This window comes from Geotrypetes seraphini, chromosome 4 (genome assembly GCF_902459505.1).
Source record: "Geotrypetes seraphini chromosome 4, aGeoSer1.1, whole genome shotgun sequence".
NCBI lineage: Eukaryota > Metazoa > Chordata > Amphibia > Gymnophiona > Dermophiidae > Geotrypetes > Geotrypetes seraphini.
In genome coordinates this window covers 260443222-260458651 of record NC_047087.1, presented here as the reverse complement: position 1 = coordinate 260458651, position 15430 = coordinate 260443222, and the positions used below count along the sequence as shown (strand labels likewise).

Genomic DNA, 15430 nt, shown 5'->3' with positions numbered 1-15430 from the left:
GGACTTTCTCCCTAGTCCCGAGCAGGCTTTTCCCTGAGAGGGTTAATTTCACTCTTCCTATGAGGCAGGCAGACTAATTGAATTAGTTAGTTGCTATGGCAATTTCTTTACAGCTGAGCACTTTCAAAGGAGTGTGGAAGTCAGGAAATTCTGGGCTTTAAAACTAGCCAGCATTACAGCCTGGCGTTTGGTTCATCTGTGCACATAACCTGCAGAGGAGATTACTGTATCCTTTCCACACTTCAGCAAAACAGCATGTGAAATTGCAGTACGGGATTATTTCCCTAGTAACTCCCACAGTCATTAGCTCAAAGAGCAAACAGCAAAATACAGCCTAAACAAGACCTCTGTTCACAGACCTTTTCAGGATATTCAGCTCTCCATCTCCTCTGGCCAGCTTTCCTGTATAGCCCCACTTTCCTCCAACACCATGGGTTCTGGGGGAAGGAATTCAGTGTCCAAATTACCAGCCTGTTCCTCAGTCATTTCCCAGTCAGTGCTGAGGAACTGCTCAGCCCCATCCTGTCTCTGCTCTACTGCCAAGCCTCGTTCTGCTCCTCCTCCTTCCTCCCTCTGCTCTAAGCCTGGCTTTAAGCTGAGGGGAAGAACCACTCCCCCTTGGCTTTGGATGGGGGAAGGGAATTCCTTCCTCAGCCCATGCCGTTTCTCTGAGGGAAAACTGCTTGTGAGCTTTCTGCCTTACAGTCAATGGACAATAGCAAGGCAGCTTCTTCCTGCCTGGCTCTGGAACTGCTTCAGGTAAGTCTAAGCCTTCCTGTTCTATTTCCATTTCATTGTCACTCACCAGGTAGTCAGCTAATTTATTGTCCTGGGCACTGACCTGGTCAGCCCTTCTGCACTGGGGTTTATATACTTTCCTTAATTTCCCTGTGGCAAACCTTGGGAAAGACGTCCGTTTGTCACAACGCGTAATCTCCAAGTCCAAATTCGTGGCCATCGAGATGCAGAAATATACTGCTTAATCTCAATGCTCCAAATATCTCTCAGACTATTCTTTGGTTTTTTTGTTCAAAGTTTCCGAAATTAATTTATACCACCTAGCGGCCTGATGTCCTAACAAATCTGTCTGGTAGCATAGGATCTGCAAGCTATAATAAGTTTTTAAGTTATTCCATTCAGGGAACCCACTCCGAATGGCCTGCTTCAACTGCAACTACCTGTAATTTTGAGACTTTAAGAGACCAAATACTTGTTGCAGGAAAAAATTTGTCCTTGTGTCATTCTCTAATCACAACCATGCATATTTATTACTGCCAACTCTTTCTGCAATGTTAACATACATTACTCAGTTTCCATATTGATCCTGAAAAGCGCCAAAATAAATTAGGGAATAGGAAACAGGAGCAAATACTCCCGTACAAGTAGAAATATGCAGACTCTTTGAATAAAATTATTTTGCCTACCCACGAATGTGACACCTAATTGTCTGGAGCTTGAAACTCCTGAAGAAGGCTTTAATAGCCGAAACACAGATCTATGTGGAGTCTGGATAAACAGACTTAAGTTTATATTACACATAATTATTTTTATGGTGTACTGCACGAGTCTGGACCCATTAATCTACTAGTTTATTGTCACTGATTTTATATTGCATTAAATTTTTAAGTTGGAATCAAACTGGTCTTCTCCTACTTGTTTAAGTATCAAAATTAAACAGCAAACTATATCTCAATAACAACATAATGAACAGAAAGGACATAGAAAATTGTGTCTTTTATTATATTTAGTTTGTGTTCAGAGTTTCTAACAGAATGCTGTATAAACATATCTATATTAAACAAGTGCTTTATACAAATTTATCATGCAGTTTTTCTTAATATATAGTTTAACACTTTTATTTCACATCTTTCAGAACTTATAAAAATAAGCACTTTACATAACAGTGAGAAAATGTCAATTCACTTGCTGTAAGTCAAGTTTTAGAAAATGAAACATAAAAGTAGTGACTAAAAATACATTCTATAGGAAAAGGGGGGTCACCTTGCATCGACGAGTCTACAAATTTGAATTGTGTAACTTTATGGAAAACATAACATGATCAAATGCAAAGCCCAAATGCACTAGTCATGATCCCATGAACCTTGGATAACCATGGTTAAAATTTTCTCTCACTGTTACTTCCCTTTTAATGCAAAAACAAACAAGGTTAAAACTAGGATGTAAACTTTGGTGGATTTGGTCCATAACTGTGGAGGAACCACATCAACGTCGCTGAGACAGAGGGTTCACAATCTTCATCGAAACATAGTTCTAGAAGGGAGTGGGAGAGAGAGAGGAAAAAAAAGGACATTATTGGCATTTTCATTTAGACAGAATATGCACCTGAAACCTACTTCTTTTTATTTTTAAACAAGAAATATCCAATGGGCAACAGACTGGAGTTTCAGAAATATCAAAGATACTTGAGAATTACAGTACGATATCTTACAGCTATGGTACTTCTTTTCACAACAACGATCATGGGACTTTAAATGCAAATAGTCATAATATTAATAATGCTACAGTCATTCTATTCAGTACCACAATATTTTGCCAAACACATTTCTAGCCCAAATGAAAAATGCAGCTTAAATCAATTCCTGGCTTACAATTATAATTGAAGACCTTCAGTTACCAATCTACTCTGACTTCAGATAAAATGGATTATATCCATAACAAGAGAGAGTAATATTTTTTTTTTTAAACTTACAGGCAATGAATACAGGAGCACAGCCAAAAATAGAAGTACTAAGAATAGGATGATGAGGCCAATGAAAACCCATTTAAATCTTCGCCACACAATAAATTTCAATGTCTTGCAGGGGTTTGTGAACCACAGGAAAGAGGTTTCTGGTCGGCTGTGGTATAAAAAAAACAATTTCACTTGTGTTAAAAGCCAGTGAGAGTTTAGGAAACAGCGATGCAAATCAGCTTAGCACTTAATGATGCCAATGGAGCAAAGGTACATTAGTGCGCCAACTACGACAGCATCGGGAAAGTTGTACAACCAGAGCAACATGAGCAGAGCCAGAACCTATGGATTGGGTGGTGCCTAAGTTAAGTTACCCTGCGACTTGAACGCTTCTGTTCACCTCCCTCTTCTGACACTGCTGCCCTGTCCTGACAGAGCGAGGCTTCACAGGCCAACTGCCGTAAAGGGGGAGGGACAGCACTGAAGAGGGAAGTGCAGCACTTCCTTCCTCTGACGTAACTGCTTGACACCGACACTGGCTTATGAAGCTGCATCCTGCCGGGACAGGGCAGAAACTTTCGAGGAGAGAGGAGGGAACTGGCTGGGTGGGGCAGGGCATGGGTCTGGGCGCCGTAATCTCTTAAGCCGGTAGAGCCCTAATTCTGCTGTATCCAAAGGGCAGAGGGATGACTCACCAAACCTCTGGAACATCATCTGGATAAACGAATCGAAAAATCGAACGTTTTAAATCATAACAGATTTGGTCACTTTGGTGTTTATCTCCCTTCATTGATAATGTTACTACAGTCAAGCAACACACATAAGGCCCCGCTAGAGGAGAAAGTATCCAGTGTCAAATCAACTCCCCTCTCACTCCCCATATTGTGAGGTATTATCAGAGGGTTACTAAATCTCACAATAAGAATTGTAGTAATAGCAAAATAATTCAAAAAAAATCACAAAAAATGCTACAAGCCAGAGGTATGCTGGCCTGAAGAGATATCAATTAACACAAAGGGGCATTTTTGTGATTTTTTTTTAAATTTAGGGTTACTAAATTGCAATACAATTTGCAATTTCACTACAGCCAAAATAACCATGCAAGTCGCTAATCTGTGGTGCCTCAGTACTGCAGGTTAGAGCCTCAAGCAGTAATTTAAAATTTGCTTTGCTGCAGCCAGGAAGAATGCAAAGATAAAAGGCTCTCTTGGGCCTGTTATCATTAAACAGCAATGGAAATACCTGTATATATGTAAACCACTTTCGTTGTACCCACAGAAAGGCGGTATATGAAATACATCCATCTGTATGGAAAAAACAAACACTTTGCCCCCTTTCTAATCCCCCCCCCCCCCAGAATCACTTATTTCCCACCTTCTTCAGACATCCCCTCATTCTCCCCTCAATACCTACTAGGATCTCCCCTGTGGCAAGCGGAGAGAGAAGTAGCAGGCCACTTCCTGCCCAGTTGATGTCCAGGTTTAAAATGACAGCCAAATACCCCTATAGTAATATAATGAGATTACAGTAAGGAGGATTTGGGTGCCATATTAAAACCAGGTGCCAGTGGGATAGAAGTGACCAAGGAATTGCTCCTGAAGGGTGGGAGGTCAGAGGAGAGGCTTTAAGGGGTTGGGAGCCCGAGATGGTTGGGGGTAATCAGAGGGTGAGAGGAATTATTTTCATTCCTTGACCAGCTGAGGATCCCTGGGTGCAAAAGGCTGCACATTAGCATCCAAAAGAAATGATTTTTACTTTATGGGTATTATAGCTTTGTGCAGAGCAATGAGTAACAAAAATATATCTTACTTGGGTGGGTCAAGTTTGGGGTTCATATTAGGTTCATCTCTGCCTTTGCCTGCCGGCTTTTCATCTGCATCTTTTTCATTGAGGACTTCCAGCGTCATCTCAATTTTACCCTATTTGTCATTCAAGACACAATGCACACATGAAAGCAACAGCTAACGCAGACGTTTTAAACATTTCAAATTCTCACCTACCAAAAATATATATATATTTTTTAAATCCAGTGTCGACAAACGTTCTCTACGATGCCATTATATCGCAGGTCACAGGGCCAGAGGGATCTTCAAGTCCAGATTCATGACAGAATCTACTGTATCTACACCAGGACTTGACAAACCCCAGGTCCCTTGTGGGTCTAAATGTGGTTAAAATGGGCACTTACACACTTTGGGGTCCTTTTACAAAGCTGCGCTAGCGGTTTAATCGCACGCACCGGATTAGCGCACGCTAGCCGGAAATCTACTGCCTGCTCAAAAGGAGGCGGTAGCGGCTAGTGCCTGCGGCAATTTAGCGCGCGCTATTCCGCGCGTTAATGCCTTAGCGCGGTTTTGTAAAAGGAGCCCTTAAACACCCTAAGCACTATTCTATAAGGGTGTATGTGAGTACTGTAGTGTATAACGGCAAGAAGGGCACATGGGCACATGCGTAATTTACAACGGTTCTGCCACATTTAAATGCCCACAGTTACACCAGGTCTATGATTCGTTTAACTGTGGGTGCACGAATGTTAGGTACACCAATATTGGGTTATACTAGTATCCTAGAATTTGCTCCTGTTGCGTGTACATGGATACGTTTTATTATAGAACTAGTCTTTAAGCCCGTTACATTAACGGGTGCTAGAATAGATGTGTCTGTCTGTCTGTGTTTCTTTATCTCTCTCTCCTTGGCCGCTGTCTGTATCCTTCTTTCTCCCCCTCCCCCCAGAGCAAAGCTGTCTGTCCCCAGCACTCCTCCCCCCAAAGCAGCCCCCTTTCCCTATCTCTCCATGGCACCTTATGTCTCCCCCCAGCACACCCCTCCCCCCCAAAGCAGCCCCCTTTCCCTCTCCCTGTCTCTCCATGGCCCCTTCTGTCTTCCCCCCCAGAGCAAAGCTGTTTGCCCCAAGCACACCCCTCCCCCCAAAGCAGCCCCCTTTCCCTCTCCCGCTGACTCTCTCTCTGGCCCCCTTTCTCTGCCTGTCTTTCTGTCCCTCTCCCTACCCCTGTATGGCTTTCTTTGTGTTTTAGATTGGCCAAGCTAAAGCCCCAATCTAAACCCTACTGAAAAGCTGTGGCAACACTCAAAACGAGCTGTTCGTGCACAGAAACAAATCTCACAAAGCTGAAATTCTTCTGTACGAAATGGAAGCGCAGGCCAGAATTCCACAGGGCGACGTGAGAGAATGATCAGAGCACCTTGTAACTCAAAACATTTAGCTGAAGTTACTGCTGTCCAAAGAGGTACCACCAGTAACATCTCTTTTCAGATAAGGATCCTTATTGTTGAATTTTTTTTTGTTTAATAATTGGAATATATGCTTTTTGTCTGAGTTATTGATTCAATGGCATGAAGTTGATCTCTGATCAGAGTTCATATAAGGATACAATTATGTTTATAGAAATTTTTTGCAAAAATAAACCAACAGGTACCATCGGATAGTCATCATATAACCTACATACAGCATCACTTTCTTCAATCATAACAGTAATATAGATATCTAAAGTATCCAACTATACTTTATTACCACCATGCCCTATATTCCCTTTTCCTCCCTCAACTCATTTTATATAAATTTCTGGAAATGTATCTGTCTCCTTAGGATACAATCATGTTCTCAATATATGTTGCATTAAAACATGTCAGGCTTAAGTTGGCACACCTAAGTGCACCAAGTGACATGCATGATTTATAGTGTTCTATAAACTACAAAAGTAACTGGGAAAAATACCCATGGCCTCCCTCTGCAATTAGGCACTTACTCCACCCCCTCTTTTAACTAAACCGCAAAAGCGGTTTTTAGTGCCAGCTGGAATGCGGAATGCTCTGCACTGCTCCCAACACTCAGAGTTCCCGTATGACACTTAGGGCTTCTTTTACTAAGGTGCGCTAGCGTTTTTAGCCGTGCACGCTAACCCCACGCTATGTTCCAACAACGCTAGCTCAATGGAGGCATTAGCGTCTAGCGTGCGTGGCATTGCCGTGCGCACTAAGACCGCTAGCGCAGCTTAGTAAAAGGAGCCCTTAGATCAGGGGTGTCCAACCTTTTGGCTTCGCTGGGCTGCATTGGCCGAAAAAAATGTTTCTGGGGGCCGCACAAACATGCAAACGCTGCAGCAAGACAGAGGAAGGAGCCGGCAAGATGATAAACACCTGGGGACAGCAGAGGAAAACACTGCATCGCCCTTGACCGGGGCTGCACAAAATACTTCACTGGGCCGTATGCGGCCCTTGGGCCGCAGGTTGGACACCCCTGCCTTAGATGCTACCATATAGAACAGGGGTCTCAAAGTCCCTCCTTGAGGGCCACAATCCAGTCGGGTTTTCAGGATTTCCCCAATGAATATGCATGAGATCTATTTGCATGCACTGCTTTCAATGCATATTCATTGGGGAAATCCTGAAAACCCGACTGGATTGCGGTCCTCAAGGAGGGACTTTGAGATCCCTGGTATAGAATAATGCCTAATGCACATAGGTGCCTGTCAATTAATGGCGTCTTTGATGCATTTAAATGGTACCTACCTCTGGGGGCCAGTTTGCAGAATCTTTAGACATCTCCCTACACATTGACTATGTCGCCAGAAAAGCTTATTGGCAAAGCAACTATAATGAACCCTTTGGCAGAGATCAGCAGAAAGAAATGCTCAAGACTGCAGACATACGTGGGAAAAACAACAACAACAAAAATGCACGCAATATCTTACAGCTAAAATCCGTTTGCCATCTTTCTCTGCATAACAGGGCCACCACCCTTTCATCGATTTCTGTTCAAACAGTGAAGCAACTTTTGGAGCTTTGGTGTGTTCTGTTGCCTTGTAATCAGGCATCATATCCAGAGAGCATTTTTCTGGAACTTTTGCTGGAATAACAGTGTGATGTAAATCAAGTTCAACAAAACCTAGGTAGGGAAAACAAAAAGCTTCATTAAAAGAAAAAAAATATGTATAGGTGTGGTAACACTACATAACCACTCACTTGCATGTCTTTTTTGTAAAGTGTACTGCCTTTAAATGATATGCAAAGTTCATGGGAAATTTTTAGAGGTGGACTCTGCACTAATTTGCAGACACAATGTACACTGCATATCTTGATTTTGTACTTGTACCTGCTTTGCACATATGGCAGACATGATAGCAGACCACACAATATCTGTTGCCAAAGTTTTATTCATTACACTAGGTAAGCACAAAACAAGCCTGACACTGACCGTGTTTAGCCCATGCAAGGGATGCATCAGGGGCTATAATTTGTTCTCAACATACTTGAATAAACCTAAAAAAAACCAAAACCCAAAACGTAAGATGGCAGCATGAGCATCACAGCTCTGGTCAAAGCTTCCAGCCTGTTGTTGTTATAGCCCCTGATGCAGCTCTTGTGTGGGCGAAACACCCCAAGGGTCCACTTGTTTTGTGCTTATCTGGTGTAGTGAATAAAACTTTGGCAAGAGATATTGTGTGAGCTGCTATGATCAACCAAAGGCAAAGCAGAAGGAGAGCCAGTAGTCCTCCATTAACAAGATCGAGAGATGAAAGCAATATTGGGGAATATCAGACTGGTAAATGCAATCTACTGTATCAAGTTTCAAGTTTATTAAAATTTTGATATACCGCCTTGTCAGATTTCAAGGCGGTTTTACAAAGATAAAAAAAAAGAAGTTTAAAAATAATACAGTATCAATAGACAAAACACAATGAACCACAGACATAAGTGAAAACAAGGGGGAGGAACAGGGGAGAATTACAATATTTAAAGGCAAAGGAGGGATAGAAAGAAACAGAAGGAGGGAAAGCATAACAGCCAGCAGTATTGCTGGATCAAAATGGTACTAAAATGTCCTTAAAAGGATAGTTATAGTCCAAAGACATTATTTTTCTCCCTTTGCCTAAACACACCCTTGAGAACACCATATCTAAATGGTTCATAGATGAAAGCGCACAGGACAATCGCGTGCGGAGAAATGAGCTGAGACAAATGCGCTCAGGACATCAGCGCGCTGGATTAAAAGTTAAATTTAAAGCGTGGTTCGGGGGGTAGCCCCCCCCCCCCCATTACAGAGGACAGTGTAATTTTTCCCTGTTTTAGGGAAAAATTACAGTTTCCTCTGTAAGTGTGTGGGGGGTTCCCCCTCCACCCCCAACACTTCTAAGTCTTCAGATAGTCCAAAATACCGCCATTAAATTGATTTATAATGGCAAAAAATATGATCACGTTACTCCCTTTCTGATCAAATCCCACTGGCTTCCAGTTAATCACCGAATTACTTTCAAAATCTTACTTCTAGTATTTAAAACTTTGTCTTCTAATGAACCTCAATTTATTAACAAACTACTCATTCCTCATAATACATCACACTCTCTTAGGTCTACCAATCAAAAACTTATAACAGTTCCCTCATTGAAAGTAATTGGAACTCATCGTCATGACATGTTCTCAGTAATGGACCCGCAAATATGGAATATCTTACCTCAGTATATAAGAGAAGAAAATGACTTAAATCGCTTTAAAGGCAATCTGAAGAGTCATCTTTTTAAAGATGCTTTTAATCTTTAGTCATGTTCAAAGTTTATTTTAGTCCTTCTTTATTTTCTTTTTTACCTCCCTATTGTTCTGTCCATTTATGTCTTCTCCTATATTCTAATATAAACAATTGTAGTTCTTCCCTTCTTATCTTATGTATCTGTTAATCTGTAAGTCTGTCAGTTAAACCCATTATATTTAAAGATTAAATTGGTATATGCTTATACTTTTTACATTTGTAAATCACTTAGTAATGTAAACAAGCGATTCATCAAGTCAAAATAAAATCTTGAAATCTTGGGGGAGTTCCCCCCTCACATCCCCCCTCGGAGCGCTTTAAATTTAACTTTTTTTTTTTTTTTTAAAATAATTCTTTATTGGTTTTTAAACAAGAACAGTGTTATATAAATAAAAGAACATTATATTATTGCATTCAGTGATAACACTAATATCTATATAGATAACAAAACTATCATTCAATAATTACATTATTTTGCATATAGTAATAACATAAGAACCAAGTAAATAATATAATATGAAACCAAGTTACCTAAAATATCATTATCAATATTTCCTCCCAACCCCCAACCCCCCACCTTCCCTGGATTTAAATTTAACTTTTAATCTGGCGCGCTGATGTCCTGCGTGCATTTGTCTCTGCTCATTTGTCTGCGCGCGATTGTCTGGCGCACTTTAGTCCTATCACCCATCTAAATGGGATTAAGACACACACAGGCCTCCTTTTATGAAGCTGTGATAGCAGTTTCTAGCAAGGGGAGCCGTGCTGAATGGCCCACGCTCCCGATGCTCGAGTTCCTATGAGCATCTGGAGCAGCGCGGGTCATTCAGCGCGGCTCCCCGCGCTAGAAACTGCTATCGCAGTTTCATGTAAGAGGGGGACCGTTTCATCTGAATTAGAAGAAGGTAATTTCTGTTTCTAAAACTGCTGTTTACACACATAAATGGATTTGAAAATTGCTCTTTGATAATCTAAGAAATGCCATATCATTTATTTTAAATACTGCATATATATATTGCATTATTTTTAAGTATATAATCAATATTAACAAAGTTAAACTACCTAGGTAGTCATCCAGAGAAAATTTGTCATTGTCCCATATCTGAACCAGGAGCTTTGGTGGTAACCTAAACTCAGTTTTGTCAAGACTCCAAAAATGTTCCTGAAACGAGAAATGTAAAACATGAATCCACTATATTCATTCTATTATGATGAAACTCATTTTTAAAAAAATCAATCCATTATTTATGTTTTACAAGGCTATGTTATAAACTTTCAAGGGTTTAAAATTCCATATAATTTGGAGTAGGCCAGTAGTGCTTTTTCTGAAATAAAGGATGCAACGCAATGACGTCACAAGCACATACACAACGTCATCGCCTCGCATGCGCGCATGCATGTGACATTATCACGTCACCTCCGGGCATGTGTGAATGCCGTTCCGATGCACCAACAGGTTAAGAGGGGTGGGGCTGGGGGCGGGACAAGGGCGGAACTGGGCAGGTCTGAGGGGCGTGGCCACGGGTCCAGATTTTCCTTCAGGAAAATCTGGTAATCCTATCTATGTTAGAAAATACTTCTAACTGTAGTATTTCATAATTAAAGCCTGGGAGAAAAGATGAATGCAACAATTGTTATGAACAATGCATAAATCAATAGTTATTTTACAATGTGATCTTATGGATGTGCACCTGTCAAACTTGTCTCTTTCACAAAATGCATAAAGGTGAATACTTCACATTTATATAAAAGCTTTTGCCCTTTGAAACTCAGTAAAGAACAAGGCTTAAGTATAAATTTAATCGGGAAAGATAATTTATTATGGATTTCACTGATGCTCACCTTCTTAGCAACAACACAGAGCTGTTCTGCAGGAAGGTATTCGAAAGGAAAAATTAACCTCCAGTTGAAGTTTCCCTCCCCATCCAGCGACCTGTAATGCACGTCAGTTTTCTGCTTATTTTCTTCGTTTCCAGGCATCCAGCTAAAAGATAGGAGCAAATAAAAAGGCTGTGTGCATCAGACGAGCATTCATGAAATGTTTGCACGGATTACAAGTTGCCCATATGACTGGGAATACTCAACTTCCTTCCACTCTCTGTACCAGTAAAAGTTATGTAATTTAACATCTATGCCGGTGCATGTCTCTCATCAATTCACCAAATGTTCTTGCATTATTTTCACGAAAACAACAACGAAGGATGCCAGATGGTGCTCAATCCATTTATTAATAAACCAGACTCGACACGATCGTGCTTTGGCCTCAAAAGGCCTGCCTCAGGAATCTTGGATTTAAAAGCAAACTAGATACACATCTCCTTACGAGAGGCATAGAGGGATATGGATGACTAAAATTACGCCAGGTGTACACCTGGCTGGGCCTCCGCGTGTGCGGATCGCCAGACTTGATGGACCGAAGGTCTGATCCGGAGATGGCAGTTCTTATGTTCATAGGTGTATGAATCCATGGGCTCCTTTTATGAAGGTGCACTAGTGGCTTAACGCAAGGAATAGCGCGCGCTAAATTGCCTTTAGAGATGGTGGCAAATTTTTGGCTAGCGCGCACTAATCCAGTGCATGCGATAAAACCGCTAGCGCACCTTCGTAAAAGGAGCCCCATATGTCCAAATTTTACAATAAGATCTCTTTTAAACACCAAAGTAGTGGCTGGCATTATTTTCAACATTTATGTTTTTGTGTTTCTTTAACCCATTATTGATGTGACTCCACATGATATCTAGATACATCTGGTCTGTTTTTGAATGTCACTCCACACTTTTCATAGTGTTATATTTTTGCTTGTAATGATTTCTACATTTCATACATTGTCACCAATAAATATTACCTCTCAGCTCACTGATACACATTCAATAACTCTTAATTTTTGTTCTTGAAGTTCATTTTGCCTGGTTTATATTTACATATTGTATGCTTTTTGCACTCTTATTGTTTTTATCGTTATATGGAATATTGCTTTTATATCCATTTAGAATTTCCCTGGACTCCTGATGAAGGCTCTCACCAAAACACAGCCTGTGTCAGTCCTCAGTAACAGTGGTGCACATGGGGAAAATCCTTCTTGGGTGCAGCCCATAATGGGGTGCTTCAAGGGCCAGCATCATTGTCCAAGAACTTCTTTCGGCAGTGCTCACAATTTGCAGCTCTTCTGGCATTGGGCCTTCCCTCTGTGCCAGGTCCTGCCTTCATAGAAGCAGGAAAAGGCGGGAATAGTAGAGAGGAAAGCCTCATACCGACAAGATCAGCGAGTTATGAACGCTGTCACGAAGGGGTGGGAGAGGGTGAGAGAAATGCTGCACTTGATTGGGGAGAGGGATGGTGGGAAGAGGACCAGGGAAGAAAGAGGAGGAAAGATAGATGGGGAAGGGAGGGAGGAAGGAAAGAAAGGAGATGCCAGACCATGGAGGGGAGGCAGAGATGCCAGGGCATGGAGGGGGAGGGAAAGGGAAGGAGGCAGAGATGCCAGGGCATGGAAGGGGGAGGGAAGAGAAGGAGGTAGTGATGCCAGACCAGGGGGGAAGGAGGGAGGGAAGGAGAGGAAATGCGAGAGCATGGAGGGGGAGGGAGAGATGGAAGGGAAAGAGAGGACAGAGATGCCAGGGCATGGGGGAGGGAAGGAGACAGATTCCAACAAGGGGGAAAAGAGGGAGAGAAGGAAATGAAGGAGGGGAGATGAAAGAACATGGAGAGGGAGGGGAAAGGAGGGAGAGATGAAAGGCAAGAAGAGGAGAGAGATGCTAGGGTATGGGGGTAGGGAAGGGAAAGAGACAGAGATACTAGACGGTAGGGTGGGAAGGAAAGGAGAAGAGAGATGTCAGAGCATAGGGGTTGAGGAGAGAGAGAGAAAAATGGAGCAGGGCTTGTTCAGTTTTACAATGGGTGTATTGATGTTCTAGTGCTCACTGCAGTTTTTAAAATGCTGCCATTTCCTAGGTGCCCCCTTTTTGTGTAATTCATGATTACTAAAAATAATTTTTTTATATAGAGGAGGGGTGTTAAAATAATCAGCCCTGAGTGCCAAATATACTAGGTACGCCACTGCTCGGTAACACTTTCACAATAAAAAATTGTTGTTATTTTATCCCGCTCGTCTGCCTGGCATTTCCCACTGCATTTCACTTCAAGTTTTCCCTGGGACTCTTGTGGTGTTCTACATTTTATAGTCAATGCGGAGCCCCAAATCTGCCTAAATCTGAAGATACAGCCTGTTGCTAGGCTTCATAGCCTCCTTCTAAATTTCTGTTCTGGGCTTCAGTATGTTTAACACTGGTCCTACAAATAGCTTGGAACAACAAATTGAGACCTGCTCTCTGTTCTCCAGGCACTTATAGGGTTTTGGGCTACCTGAACTCCTTATAAGAGATATTGTTAGGATATTACATACCATTTCAATCTTTTGAGTGCAAATTCCATCTAGAAGAAGAATGCACACTCCAGTCCAAGGTTTGAAATTGAGTTATTGATGACCAAAAACACCATAAGCAATGAGCAACAGTACCAATTATCTCACAATGAAGAATGGAAAGCTTACCCTTTTACATAGATATCACTCATTTCTTCTCCAGTGATGCTCTTCTCATCCAATATGACGTCTTTCGTATTCCAAACAATAACACGGAGGATATAGCTAAAAGAGAAGATCATTAATGTATACAGAAGCATTTCTCTAAAAGCACATGTGAATTAATACCATGTAACATCTCAATGCAATACTTACTTTTTAGCTTTACGAGGCGCGACGTTGAAAGGAGGTCCTGGAGGTCCCAGACTTTTGGGGAAAACATCTACCCACATCTGAAGTTTACCCTGTTTTGTTAGAACAAATTCCAAACTAAAACTTTTTTTGCTCATTGAAACAAATTCTGTGCATAAGGACAATATCCCACAAGATCGCTCTTATTAACTATGACATGCGATATACAGGTGATAAGAACATTGCAATAAGGTATGTAGTTGCATATGGTCCCTACCATTTAACATTTTCTTCTTGCTCATTTTAGTTAGTGCTTTCTTATACATAAAGGGGGCAATTCTATAAAGTGATACCTAAAGGTTGAAGCAATAAATTTATCACAAAAATGAAAAAAAAAAGAGTTCCGTGCAGTAATAAAACATTTTTATTTGAAGAAGTGAATGGCCGCGCTGATCAAAGCCAAGTTGGATGAAGTTCATGGGGATTCTCCACCACTTTTGAATACTATTTATAAATATTTTTCGATAAATGAATTTAAACGTGGTCGTACATAGAAAAAAAACAAACCACAACTTAGAAAAAGACGGCAGATAAGGGCCGCGGCCCATCTAGTCTGCCCACCCCAATGACCCTCCCCTATTTAACTCTGTGCAGAGATCCCACGTGACGATCCCATTTCTTCTTAAAATCAGTCACGCTGCTTGCCTCGATCACCTGAAGTGGAAGTCTATTCCAGCGATCAACCACTCTTTCGGTGAAAAAGTATTTCCTGGTGTCGCCGTGCAACTTCCCCCCCCTGATTTTCCAAGGATGTCCTCTTGTCGCCGTCGGACCTTTGAAAAAGAAGATATCCTCTTCTACCTCGATACGGCCCGTGAGGTACTTGAACGTCTCGATCATATCTCCCCTCTCTCTGTGTTCCTCGAGTGAGTATAGCCGCAATGTATCCAGCCGTTCCTCGTACGGGAGATCCTTGAGTCCCGAGACCATCTGGGTGGCCATTCGCTGGACTGACTCAAGCCTCAGTACTTCCTTGCGGTAATGAGGCCTCCAGAATTGCACGCAATATTCCAGATGGGGCCTCACCATGGATCTATACAACGGCATAATGACTTCAGGCTTACGGCTGACGAAACTCCTACGTATACATCCTATGATCTGCCTAGCCTTAGATGAAGCCCGCTCCACTTGATTGGCAGTCTTCATGTCTTCACTGATGATCACCCCTAAGTCCCGTTCTGCAACAGTCCTTGCTAGGATCTCGCCATTTAGAGTGTAAGTCTCACATGGATTTTGACTGCCGAGGTGCATGACTTTGCATTTCTTGGCATTGAAACTCAGTTGCCAGGTCCTTGACCATTGCTCCAATAGGAGTAGGTACATGCTCTGAAGATGAAGCGTGCTCTGGACATCCAGTTGAGGTCACCATGAAGGATATGATTGAAAAAAATCAATCGTATCATTATGGAAAATTGTCGAGTGA

The 15430-nt window shown here is 41.7% G+C and overlaps 1 protein-coding gene across 7 annotated transcripts in view; it reads right to left on the bottom strand.

Moving 5' to 3' along the window:
- Nucleotides 1-1715: 1715 nt before the first annotated feature.
- Nucleotides 1716-15430, bottom strand: part of MYOF (myoferlin) — a 278291-nt gene continuing 264576 nt past the window's right edge. For all 7 annotated transcript variants that reach the window (XM_033940691.1, XM_033940693.1, XM_033940692.1 and 4 more), the window contains 8 exons: nucleotides 13972-14060; nucleotides 13786-13881; nucleotides 11079-11220; nucleotides 10299-10398; nucleotides 7405-7598; nucleotides 4502-4611; nucleotides 2711-2858; nucleotides 1716-2271 (listed from right to left, as the gene is read on the bottom strand). In XM_033940691.1, coding sequence (XP_033796582.1) covers nucleotides 2224-2271; nucleotides 2711-2858; nucleotides 4502-4611; nucleotides 7405-7598; nucleotides 10299-10398; nucleotides 11079-11220; nucleotides 13786-13881; nucleotides 13972-14060 — 927 coding nt within the window. In that variant the 3' untranslated portion in view covers nucleotides 1716-2223. The remainder of the gene's footprint in view (nucleotides 2272-2710; nucleotides 2859-4501; nucleotides 4612-7404; nucleotides 7599-10298; nucleotides 10399-11078; nucleotides 11221-13785; nucleotides 13882-13971; nucleotides 14061-15430) is intronic.